Genomic DNA, 13,221 nt, shown 5'->3' on the forward strand with positions numbered 1-13,221 from the left:
CACTGACAAAGGAGAGGACTTGCAGGCACGGAGATGGGTTGAAGTGTGTATACTTCAAGGCAAGAAGCACCAGGAATAAGGTGGGTGAACTTAAGGCATGGATCGGTACTTGGGACTACGATGTGGTGGCCATCACGGAAACTTGGATAGAAGAGGGGCAGAAATGGTTGTTGGAGGTCCCTGGTTATAGATGTTTCAATAAGATTAGGGAGGGTGGTAAAAGAGGTGGGGGGTGACGGCATTGTTAATTAGAGATAGTATAACAGCTGCAGAAAGGCAGTTCGAGGAGTATCACCCTAATGAGGTAGTATGGGTTGAAGTCAGAAATAGGAAAGGAGCAGTCACCTTGTTGGGAGTTTTCTATAGGCCTTCCAATAGTAGCAGAGATGTGGAGGAACAGATTGGGAAACAGATTTTGGAAAGGTGCAGAAGTCACAGGGTAGTAGTCATGGGTGACTTCAACTTCCCAAACATTGAGTGGAAACTCTTTAGATCAAATAGTTTGGATGGGGTGGTGTCCAGGAAGCTTTTCTAACACAGTATGTAGATTTTCTGACCAGAGGGGAGGCCATTTTGGATTTGGTACTGGGTAATGAACCAGGGCAAGTGATAGATTTGTTAGTGGGGCAGCATTTTGGAGATAGTGACCACAATTCTGTGACTTTCACTTTAGTAATGGAGAGGGATAGGTGCATGCAACAGGGCAAGGTTTACAATTGGGGTAAGGGTAAATACGATGTTGTCAGACAAGAATTGAAGTGCATAAGTTGGGAACATAGGCTGTCAGGGAAGGACACAAGTGAAATGTGGAACTTGTTCAAGGAACAGGTACTACGTGTCCTTGATATGTATGTCCCTGTCAGGCAGGGAAGAGATGGTCAAGTGAGGGAACCATGGTTGACAAGAGAGGTTGAATGTCTTGTTAAGAGAAAGAAGGAGACTTATGTAAGGCTGAGGAACCAAGGTTCAGACAGGGCGCTGGAGGGATACAAGAGAGCCAGGAGGGAACTGAAGAAAGGGATTAGGAGAGCGAAGAGAGGGCATGAACAATCCTTGGTGGGTAGGATCAAGGAAAACCCCAAGGCCTTTTACACATATGTGAGAAATATGAGAATGACTAGAGCGAGGGTAGGTCCGATCAAGGACAGTAGCGAGAGATTGTGTATTGAGTCTGAAGAAATAGGAGAGGTCTTGAACGAGTACTTTTCTTCAGTATTTACAAATGAGAGGGGCCATATTGTTGGCGAGGACAGTGTGAAACAGGCTGGTAAGCTCGAGGAGATACTTGTTAGGAAGGAAGATGTGTTGGGCATTTTGAAAAACTTGAGGATAGACAAGTCCCCCGGGCCTGATGGGATATATCCAAGGATTCTATGGGAAACAAGAGATGAAATTGCAGAGCCGTTGGCAATGATCTTTTCGTCCTCACTGACAACAGGGGTGGTACCAGGGGATTGGAGAGTGGCGAATGTCGTGCCCCTGTTCAAAAAAGGGAATAGGGATAACCCTGGGAAGTACAGGCCAGTTAGTCTTACTTTGGTGGTAGGCAAAGTAATGGAAAAGGTACTGAGGGATAGGATTTCTGAGCATCTGGAAAGACACTGCTTGATTAGGGATAGTCAGCACGGATTTGTGAGGGGTAGGTCTTGCCTTACAAGTCTTATTGAATTCTTTGAGGAGGTGACCAAGCATGTGGATGAAGGTAAAGTAGTGGATGTAGTGTACATGAATTTTAGTAAGGCATTTGATAAGGTTCCCCATGGTAGGCTTATGCAGAAAGTAAGGAGGCATGGGATAGTGGGAAATTTGTCCAGTTGGATAATGAACTGGCTAACCGATAGAAGTCAGAGAGTGGTGGTGGATGGCAAATATTCAGCCTGGATCCCAGTTACCAGTGGCGTCCTGCAGGGATCGGTTCTGGGTCCTCTGCTGTTTGTGATTTTCAGGAATGACTTGGATGAGGGAGTTGAAGGGTGGGTCAGTAAATTTGCAGACGATACAAAGATTGGTGGAGTTGTGGATAGTGAGGAGGGCTGTTGTCGGCTGCAAAGAGACATAGATAGGATGCAGAGCTGGGCTGAGAAGTGGCAGATGGAGTTTAACCTTGAAAAGCGTGAGGTTGTCCATTTTGGAAGGACAAATATGAATGCGGAATACAGGGTTAACGGTGGGGTTCTTGGCAATGTAGAGAAGCAGAGAGATCTTGGGGTCTATGTTCATACATCTTTGAAAGTTGCCACTCAAGTGGCTAGAGCTGTGAAGAAGGCCTATGGTGTGCTAGCGTTCATTAACAGAGGGATTGAATTTAAGAGCCATGAGGTGATGATGCAGCTGTGCAAAACCTTGGTACGGCCACATTTGGAGTACTGTGTACAGTTCTGGTCGCCTCATTTTAGGAAGGATGTGGAAGCTTTGGAAAAGGTGCAAAGGAGATTTATCAGGGTGTTGCCTGGAATGGAGAGTAGGTCTTACGAAGAAAGGTTGAGGGTGCTAGGCCTTTTCTCATTAGAACGGAGAAGGATAAGGGGCGACTTGATAGAGGTTGAAAGATGATCAGGGGAATAGATAGAGTAGACAGTCAGAGATATTGTCCCCGGGTGGAACAAACCATTACAAGGGGACATAAATTTAAGGTGAATAGTGGAAGATATAGGGGGGTGTCAGAGGTAGGTTCTTTACCCAGAGAGTAGTGGGGGCATGGGATGCACTGCCTGTGGAAGTAGTTGAGTCGGAAACATTAGGGACCTTCAAGGAGCTATTGGATAGGTACATGGATCACGGTAGAATGATGTAGTGTAGATTAATTTGTTCTTAAGGGCAGCATGGTAGCATTGTGGATAGCACAATTGCTTCACAGCTCCAGGGTCCCAAGTTCGATTCCGGCTTGGGTCACTGTCTGTGCGGAGTCTGCACATCCTCCCCGTGTGTGCGTGGGTTTCCTCCGGGTGCTCCAGTTTCCTCCCACAGTCCACAGATGTGCAGGTTAGGTGGATTGGCCATGATAAATTGCCCTTAGTGTCCAAGATTGCCGTTAGTGTTGGGTGGGGTTACTGGGTTATGGGGATGGAGTGGAGGTGTTGACCTCCACCTCTTTCCAAGAGCCGGTGCGGATTCGATGGGCCGAATGTCCTCCTTCTGCACTGTAAATTCTATGATTATCTATGATTAATCTAGGACAAAGGTTTGACACAACATCGTGGGCTGAAGGGCCTGTTCTGTGCTGTATTTTCCTATGTTCTATGTATGTTCATTAGCCAAGGGGCTGGTTTAGCACACTGGGCTAAATAGCTGGCTTTTAAAGCAGACCAAGGCATGCCAGCAGCACAGTTCAATTCCCGTACCAGCCTCCCCGAACAGGCACCGGCATGTGGCGACTAGGGGCTTTTCACAGTAACTTCATTTGAAGCCTACTTGTGGCAATAAGCGATTTTCATTTTTCATTTCATTCATGTTCTAGGCACCATATGCAGGGTCTGCCATGCTAGCTGGGTGGGCTAGTTCACGGAAGCAAAGTGGGAGGTAAGCTGAAGATCGATGTGAGGGGGGATGAGAGGGGGAATGGGAGTGGTGGTGAGATTATACTGCTGACGGGGAGGGGACTTTCAAAGCGGAGGAGGAGGAGGGTTAATGACGGTGGTTGCCCGAGGGTGGGCCAGAGGAGATGCGGGACATCGGCCGCAGACTGGCCTGGGAGAGGTTATGGTTGATCAGCAGGGGAGGGGGGGGCAGGGTGCCTCCCGACCAGGCTGGTCATGTGAAAAGTTTGGGGACTGAATGGGCCAGTCAAAAGGACCCGTGTGTTCGCGCACTTGAGGCAACTGAAGGCGGACGTGGCTATGTTGCAGGAGACACATTTGAAAGTGGAAGACCAGGTTCTCGGATGTGCAGGGTCTGGCCCCGCCGGCTCAGTGATCGAAGGACCAGTTGGTGAGCTCCCTGAATGAGAAGTTCACCCAACAGTGCAAGGAAAGTTCGGAGGACCTGGCCCGGTCGTTGACCACGATCGAGGCCAAGGAGTAAGGAGTTTTTGTTCTACTCCCATCTGCATGTCTCCTTATCTCTGTCCGAAATGGTTTACCCTGAATCCTCAGGCTGTTACCCCTGGTTCTGGACATACCCATCATTGGTAACATCTTCCCTGCATCTACCCTGTCTAGTCCTGTTGGAATTTTATAAGTCTCTATGAGATCCCCCCTCATTCTTCTGAACTCCAGCGAGAACAATCCCAACCTCGTCAATCTCTCCTCATATGACAGTCCCGCCATCCCTAGAATCAGTCTGGTAAACCTTCGCTGCACTCCCTCGAGAGCAAGAACATCCTTCCTCAGAGAAGGAGACCAAAATGCACACAATGCTCCAGGTGTGGCCTCACCAAGGTCCTGTACAATTGCAGCAACACATCCCTGCTTCTATACTTCTATATGTTGAGTTTGTTAGACGGGTGCTGGGGAGGATCCCGGACCTAGATTCACATCGACTGATTATGGGGGGAGATTTCAGTACGGTCCTGGATCCTGGATCGGTCGAGTTCTGGGTCTGGGAAGGTATCAGCTCTGGCAAGGGAGCTTCGGGGGTTCATGGAGTTCATGGGGGGTGTTGATCCGTGGAGATTTGGGAGGCCGAGGAGCTAGGAGTTTTCGTTCTACTCCCATGTGCATACGGTGTATTCCCGGATAGACTTTTTGGTTATGGATAAGACGCTGCTGGCTGAGGTGGTAAATGCTGAATATTCAGCAATAGTGGTGTCAGACCACACCCCGCACTGGGTGGATCTGCGAGTCAGCAAAGGAAAGGACCAGTGCCCGCAATGGAGGTTGGATGTGGGGCTGTTAGCGGAGGAGGAGGCGGGTGAGGGAGGCCATTTGGGGATATATAAAGATCAATGACATGGGTGAAGTTTCGGCGGGGGTGTTTTCAGAGGCACTGAAGGTGGTTATTAGGGGGGAATTATCTCAATTCAGGCCCATAAGGAGAAGAATGAGCGGACTGAGTTGACAGATTGGTAGGCGGATTTTACAGGTGGACAGGAGGTACACGGAGTCTCCGGATGACGGGCTTCTGAAGGAGCGTCAGAGACTGCAGCTGGAATTTGGGCTCCTGTGCACAGGTAAGGTGGAGGGACAGCTGTGGAGGGTGAATATGGGGAAAACGCCAGCCGGATGCTGGCACATCAGCTGAGGAGACAGGAGGCAGTGAGAGAGATTGGGAAAGTGAGAGATACAAGGGGGAAGGTGATTCTGGATCTGGCAGAGGGGTGAATGATGTGTTTCGGGAGTTTTATAGTCATTGTATAAATCGGAACCCCCAGCCGGGGAAGAGGGTATGAAGCGATTTATGGGAGGGCTGGAGTTCCCGAGGATAGATGAGGAGTTGGTGGAAGATTTGGGAGCCCCAATTGGGCTTGGGAAAGTTACAAACGGGTTGGGGTCGATGCAATCGGGTAAAGCAACGGGACCAGACAGATACCCGGTTCAGTTTTATAAAATGTTGGGCCGCTCCTGGTAAAGGCTTTCCATGCGTCAAAGGGCTGGGAGTGCTCCCCCCAACGTTATTGCAGGCTGTGGGTCTCCCTGCTAAATGTGGACGCAAAGTTGCTGGCAAAGATCTTGACCACACGTAGAGAGGATTGTGTTCTGGGGGTAATAGGGGAGGACCAGACGGGATTTGCGAAGGGACGACACCTGACATCCAATATTAGACGGCTCCTAAATGTAATAATGATGCCTCTGCGGAGGGGCGCGAAATCGAGGTGGTGGATGCAGAAAAGGCCTTTGATTGGGTGGAGTGGAAGTATTTGTGGGATGTCCTGGGAAGGTTTGGGTTTGGGCAGGGATTTCTGGATTGGGTCCGGTTGCTATATCAGGCACCGGTGGCGATTGCAAGGACAAACCGGGTTCGATCAGAATATTTTAGTCTGTGTTAAGGGATGAGACAGGGGTGTTCACTCTCCCCACTACTGTTTACCCTGGCCATAGAGCCTTTGGCAATGGCGCTGAGAGCATCGAACATTTGGCGTGGGATAGTATGGGGGGGGGGTGGAACATAGGGTCTCACTCTATGTGGACGATTTGCTACTTTATAACAGACGCGTTGGGGGGAATTGCAGGAATTATGGGGATACTGGAGGAATTTGGTCGGTTCTCAGGTTACAAACTGAATATGGGCATGAGTCAGGTTTTTGCAATCCAGGCAAGGGGGCAGGAGAGGAGATTGAGGGGCAGGCTGTTCAAAGTGGTGGGGGGGTGTTTTAGGCACCTGGGGATTCATGTGGCAAAGGACTGGGGTCAGCTTCATAAACTAAATTTGGGCAGGTTGATTCAGCAAATGAAAGGGGACTTCCGTAGGTGGGACGTGCACCCGCTGACATTGGCGGGGAGGTTACAGACGGTGAAAATGACAGTCTTCCCGAGTTGGCTGTTTGTGTTTCCATGTCTTTCAATCTTGATCCCCAAGACATTTTTTAGGACGATGAGTGCGGTGATCTCGGGTTTTTTTGGGCCGGGAAGGCCCCGAGGGCGAAGAAGGTCCTTCTTGAGCGGGGGCGTGGGGAGGGGGCTTGGCCCTTCCAAACTTTATTAATTACTACTGGGCAGCTAATATATTGATAGTTAAGAAATGGGTAGTGAGGGAGGGGTCAGTGTGGGAGCGAGTGGAGGCGGCATCTTACAAGGGCACGAGTCTGAAGGCTTTGTTAATGCCAACGCTGCTGTTTTCGCCAGCTCGGCACTCCACAAGCCCAGTGGTAGTGGCAGTCTTGAGAGTGTGCGGGCAATGGAGGCAGCACATGAGGCTGGAAGGGGCGTCGGTGTGGTCACCGATCTGTGATAATCACCGGTTCGCTCTGGGGGGGCTGCGGGAGAGATTTGGGGATCTCTTCATTGAGGAGGGTTTCCCAAGCCTGGAGGTGCTAGAGGAGGAGTTTGAGTTGCTGGATGGGAACGGGTTCCGGTACCTGCAGGTACGGGATTTTATTCGGAGGCAGGTCCCGAGCTTCCCTCGCCTCCCACTAAAGGGGCTACAGTATAAGGTGAAATCAAAAACAGGGGTTGGGGAGGGGAGGGTCTCGGAAATATATAAGGAACTGATGGAGTGGGAAGGGGTTCCAATTGGGGAGGTGAAGAGGAAGTAGGAGGAAGAGCTGGGAGGAGAGTTGGAAGTCGGGTTATGGGAGAAGGCCCTGAGAAGAATCAATGCATCCTCATTGTGTGCCAGGCTCAGCCTGATCCAGTTCAAGGTGCTCCACAGGGCTCATATGACTGTGGCCCGGATGAATAGGTTTTGTAGGAGGTGGAGGACAGGTGTGGGCGGTGTGGGGGAAGTCCTGCGAACCATGTTCATAGGTTTTGGACGTGTCTGAAGCTGAGGGGATTTTGGCAGGGATTTTCAGATGTCATGTCAGAGGTCCTGGAAGGGAGGGTGACTCCAAGTCCAGAGGTGGCAATATTTAGAGTGTCCTGGGAGCCCAGGAGAGGAGAGAGCCCGACGTTTTGGCATTTGCCTCCCTGGTGGCCCGGAGACGAATTTTGTTGGGGTGGAGGGACTCGGAGCCTCCAAAGTCGGGGGTGTGGTTCGGTGACATGGCAGGGCTTCTTTGGCTAGAGAAAATTAAGTTCGCCTTCAAGGGATCAATACAGGGGTTCGCTCGGAGGTGGCAGCCATTCATCGACTTCAAGTAGAGAGGGAGTGGGGGGTGGAAAGGGAGGCATGGAAGTGACGGATAAGGGTAGGGAATCTAATGTATGGGTAGTTAGGGATTAGGGCTGGGAGGAGTTGGGTATATTATTGTGGGGTTTTTGTGTGAGTTGGATCTCTGTTTAAAATGTTACAATTATAAATGCCTCAATAAAATATTTTCGAAAAAAAACAAAAAGTACCAGGAGTAGGCCATTCGGCCCCTCAAGCTCCATCATTGGATAGGATCATGGCTGATCTGACATTCCTAACGTCCACTTTCCTGCCCTTTCCCTGTAGCCCTTGATTTGTTTACTGATCAAGAATCTATCCGTCGCAGCCTTAAATATACACAAGGAATCTGCCCCAACAGTTCTCTGTGGCACGGTGTTCCAAAAACCCACAACCCTCTGAGAAAAGAAATTCCTCCTCATATCAGTCTTAAATTGACACCTCTTTATTCTGAGACTATACCCTCTGGTCCTAGACTCTCCCAAGAGGTGAAACATCCCCTCAGCATTTACCCTGTCAAGCCCTTTAAGAATCCTATGAGTTTCAATGAGATCACCTCCCAATCTGTTTAACCTTTGCTCATAAAACAACCGCTCCATATCAGGAACCATGCCAGTGAACCTTCTCTGAACCGCCTCTAATGAAATAATATCTTTCCTTCAATAAAGGGACCCATACTGAATACCAATCAGTCTCACAAAATTTCATTCAGGGATGGTCTGAATTCACAATGTTCTGCCAATTTTCGTAACCTGGCCCAAAATTAATTGACAGGTTCCCCTGGGGTTCTCCCAGCTGTGTTAAAGCAGTATCTCTGGAATATAACTGAGAGCTTCAGATCATAGTGGTTTCTTATCAATTCTACTAACTCGTTAAAAGTCTTTGAGTCAAGGGCATCTAATAGGTCAGACTTTTTATCGCACTGAATGTGGGCCCCTGCGTACTTTCAGTGAGATCACTTTCTGTTTTTCATCTCCCTCAATATCATTAACCCGGAAGAAGTAATGCATGAGCTCTGTACAAGGCGTAGTCTTCGCCTGCACCATAGGGTTCAAGTTTACCGAAGAGAGGCATTTTTTTTCTTACCAGAGGGGACGCTTGTTTTTGACAATGAAGGCTGTTTGAAGAAAAAAAACACTTGTTTACTCCTCGTCGCCAATGTCATAATCTCGTCAAGGCCAGACTTCCGACACCACACTCTTTTATGTATATAACAGAAAAGGCTGCAGCCACGGCTTTCAGTGCAGAAGTCCAAACCCGGGGCCCCACAGTATACATGGCCGGGTTGAAGCAGCGGGAAATTGACATTCCACAAACCACATGGGGTGATCTATTGATGACCCCCATGTCCTTTGTGGCCACCATAATATTTGCATATTCCACCAGGTCCCTTTGCTCCTGCACCTACTTTATTTTGTATTGCCTCTCATTCTGCCTACAATAATTTACCATCTCGCTCTTCCGTGGAGTACATTTCATCTGCCATGTGGCTATCCATTCTGCCAGCTTGTCTGTGTCATCTTGAAGTCTATCACTATTCTCCTCCATCACAGTTTAAAGTTTTTTGTCATCTGAAATTTGTACACCCAATTTAGATCATTAATATAGATTAAATAAAGCAGGTGTACTAACATTGCCCCCTGAGGAATCCCAGTGTATTCCTGCTTCCATTCTGAGAAACTACTCTTCACCACTGCTCCCTCTTTTCTCTCTCAGTCAACTTTGTATCCATGTTCATTAGACATCTTTTGGAAGTCCTTGGTTCTTTTCTTCTTCAATTGCAGTACCCTCATCAATCCCCTCTGTTACCTCATCAAAAAATGCAATCATTAGTTAAACATGATGGGCCGAATGCATTCCTTCTGTGCTGTCTCATGCATGGTTTTCTTTACAATCTTTATTAAAGGGTGCCTGTATCAGCCATATCCAAAACTATGGACCTTAGACTCCCAGTCTATTCTGAATGCCCCTGAGCTTGAGGAGGGGAAAGATCAGATAGGTGTACTGTCATTCATCACTATCCAGTAGCCCTTGCTGGAAGGTTCATGTGCATGGACGTAAGTGAGAAGAGGATGACCATGGTGCCTTCCATATTTAATTAGTTTGCCAACACTGACTGTCTGTGCTCACTGCCTAGGGTCACATATGAAGAATAGCCACTTGGGCGAGGTACTGGAGGGTGCCCAGTACCCTTGGACCAGTACCGAAACAGGAGTCAGCACCTTAAGGAGAGAAGGTGAGGAAATAAGAAGCAGGTAGAAAATGGATCTATTCTTCTTGAAACTTCACGATAGTGTGAGCAGTTATGGCAAGAGAACGACATGGGTCTGCAAATTGAAATTATTGAATGTACAGTGTTTGTAACAGCATTGTGTAACTTTAAATATTAATAATTGTGGATGTTCATATGATCAAAACTAACTATAAATGGCATCTGAGAGCATAATTCATCAAGATTGTTTTATGTTAACGTTATTAACAATGCTGAAACTGATGAGGGTGAATTGTTGGAAACTCAGATTGAACAATGTGTCACAAAAGATGGCGAGTATGTTGAATCTTAGAAATTTGAACTGGTATGAATTGTGCCTTCATATGTAGCTTACTTTCCTTCACAATATCTTCTATCATGTGACCATCTGAAGTTATTAATGTTAAAAGTTTCATAACTCCTTTCTAAACACTATATTATAGGATGAGCCTGTAGCAGCCCTTCTGTCTCATAAGACAATGGTTTGCGCCATGGTGGTCAACTCTGTGTTAGACATCACTCTGGCATGGCAGTCTCTGCCTCATTTGCTACAGAGAAATACAGTGGCTGGGAAGGTGCACGATCCGCTGGCCTCTGTTTTGAACTGGGTGAACTGTGCTGTTTTATGGCACTACAGATCCCAGTTCCCCCAACTTGCACACCACATACTAGAAAATCTACTGGCTTCTAATGTTTTCTTGTTTCTGGATTATTACCAGATGTTGTTGAATATTTATTACCATTGTCGTTCCAAGAATCAAGCCTTCCATCCCTTGTGATTTTGAATAAAACTTTTCCTCTCAATAGATTTGCAACTCTGGTGTGCAGACTGCTTCCTCTCCTTGACATTATGGCCTACCAATATTAGATTGAGACACTTGAGTTGTCAATCACAGAGGTTACCAACCCTACGAATGTCCCAACCTTTGTTTTAGAAACAGCTGTCAGACAAAGTCACTAGCCCAGCTTGGAGCCTCCCCTTTGAGCTAAGACCAGTGTGGGAAACCCCGCTGATCTTGAAACCAATGCACTTTCCATTAATATTGAATGGAAATACTTTCAGGTCATGGTCTAAAATGGAATCATTGACTGTGAGAACTTTGGTTAGTTGACAGCTGAGCTTCAGTTTATCAAGTTGTCTTTGTGAAATGCCACAGCTGACAGTTTAGAACTGAAGTGAGAGATAACTACTGCAGTGTGGTTATAATGCTTTACAAGCCAATCCTAACACAAGAATGCAAGTTTAAAAATTCAGAACAGACAAAAATCAATTTTACCATATTACATTAGCTTCATATTTATAATGATGTGGGGTTAAAGATTTAAAAAATCCCCAACATTATACAATCCTGCAAACCAAAGAATGGCTTCAGGATCCTTGTCTGTATATAGACACCTGATTCTTCCTGGGTTTGAGGAAGTCAGCAGAGCAGTTTAGCTCATGTTATTTATTGTTGTATAATTTTCATACATTACTACCACTAAATTCCCATTCAGCGGCAATGACCGGGCCAAATAATTAAGATAAAATTAGGTACAAATCATTGCCACATTCATGGCACTTCTTATTTTCATTTGATTTTACACTTATGGATGTGGAAAATTAAGAATTAAGGCCAATTTGGCATTCTTGATGCAGAGTATTTCTCACAGGGAGTACTAGTTACAAACTCTCTGTCTTGAAGTGTTTGATTTTCCATCCAATTAATTAAATGAATGAAGACGCAGTTTAGAAATGAAATGCTGGGGTGAATTCTCTGCCTCCCCAGACTCGTGTTCCTTGTACCGTTGCTGGCAGTGGGATGCTCCATTCCCGCCACTGGCCAATGGGATTTTCCATTGTAGCCTCCTGCCCTGACTTAAGCCTCACACCCAGCTAATGCAGCATGTGATCCAAAATCACAATTCCTGCATATTCTGCCCCTACCATCCCCATCAGCACCGCCTGACTCGCCATGAAAAAAATCAATTCTAGAGACCACCTTGTACACGTGTGAAGGAATACTCCCAACCTCCTAGCTTCCTGAACCTCCACGAATCCACCATCCCCATTCTATCCATAAATCCGCCCAGCTCGCTCGCCATCCTCGACCTTCCCATCGACTTGGGGCTCGATCAGTCCACCTTCAGCTTCATCGGACAGTTAAAATCTCCTCTCATGATCAGCTGGTGCGAATCCAAGCCCGGAATCGCCCCTAATAGCCCCTGATACTCTCTTTACAAAACCTGTACCATCCCAGTTAGGCGCATAAACATTAACTGACACCACTGGCATCCCCTCTAACATCCCACTCATGCATTCACTATCTCGCACCTCCCCGGCACCCACAAACCCCGTTTTCTTGTTCAGCAAAATGGCCATCCCCCTTGACTTTGAGTCAAACTCCGAGTGCAATACTTGTCCCACCCATCCCTTCCTCAGCCTAACCTGATCCTTCACCCATAGATATGTCTCCTGCAAGAAAATCACCTCCGCTCTCAAACCCCTCAGCTGAGCAAAAACCTAGGACCTCTTGACCGGTTCTTATAGCCCACGGACATTCCATGTCACAATTCTTCCCGGAGGCTTGCGTCCACCCCCCTCTATCATCCGCCATCATCCCCCTTTGGTTTTGCCTCGCCCAATCCCATTCTGAATCGTGCCCATACAAGATGGCCTCCCCACCCGGTCCATGACCACGCTCATCCTCCAAACCTACCCCGTCGCACTCTTTCCAACCCCCCCTCCGCCCCACCACCTAACCTGGCCAACCCTCGCAGCCTCCTTCCCCACCACACTCCTATTCATTAGCACTGCTTGCTAGCATGGCCACTCCACTCCCTTGTACACCCCCACCCCACCCCTACCAACCCCACCGTAGCCTGCGAAACAGGCCCTCAACCACCCTAAATAAAGACAAAACCATAAACGCAACCCAAAGGGCCTCAACCAACATACCCCCTTATATGAAAAAACACCAGCATTCACTAATAACCTCCTCTCAAAAAACAGTGATCGCCCTCCCTTAAAAGCTTTTACAGCTTCTGAAAATCCATCCGCTTCACCCCCATCATCAACCCAAAACAACAGTAACTTCCAACTTTCGCAGACTTGACTCCTTCATTCCATACCACTCCTCAGTTCTCCCCAAGCTCATGGTCATTCGCCTCACCTGGTGTCTCAAAATAGTACTCCCAGCCGTCATGAGTTACAGAGTCTGGCAGGGTACAACACCCCGAACCAAATCTTCCGTTTGTACAACACTGGCCTTGTTGAAGCTCGCACACTTCTTCGCCAGCTACGCACC

At 47.7% G+C, this 13,221-nt stretch overlaps 1 protein-coding gene across 5 annotated transcripts in view; it reads left to right on the forward strand.

Annotated features, from left to right (window-relative positions):
• rims1a (regulating synaptic membrane exocytosis 1a) overlaps positions 1-13,221 on the forward strand; it is a 1,446,068-nt gene that overhangs the window by 1,305,303 nt on the left and 127,544 nt on the right. For 2 of the 5 annotated variants that reach the window (XM_072498344.1, XM_072498345.1), the window contains one exon: positions 9,821-9,919. The exons of the other annotated variants lie outside the window; for them this stretch is intronic. In XM_072498344.1, the coding sequence (XP_072354445.1) occupies positions 9,821-9,919 (99 nt within the window). The remainder of the gene's footprint in view (positions 1-9,820; positions 9,920-13,221) is intronic. 5 annotated transcript variants of the gene reach the window in all.

Source organism: Scyliorhinus torazame, chromosome 4 (assembly GCF_047496885.1).
Source record: "Scyliorhinus torazame isolate Kashiwa2021f chromosome 4, sScyTor2.1, whole genome shotgun sequence".
Lineage (NCBI taxonomy): Eukaryota > Metazoa > Chordata > Chondrichthyes > Carcharhiniformes > Scyliorhinidae > Scyliorhinus > Scyliorhinus torazame.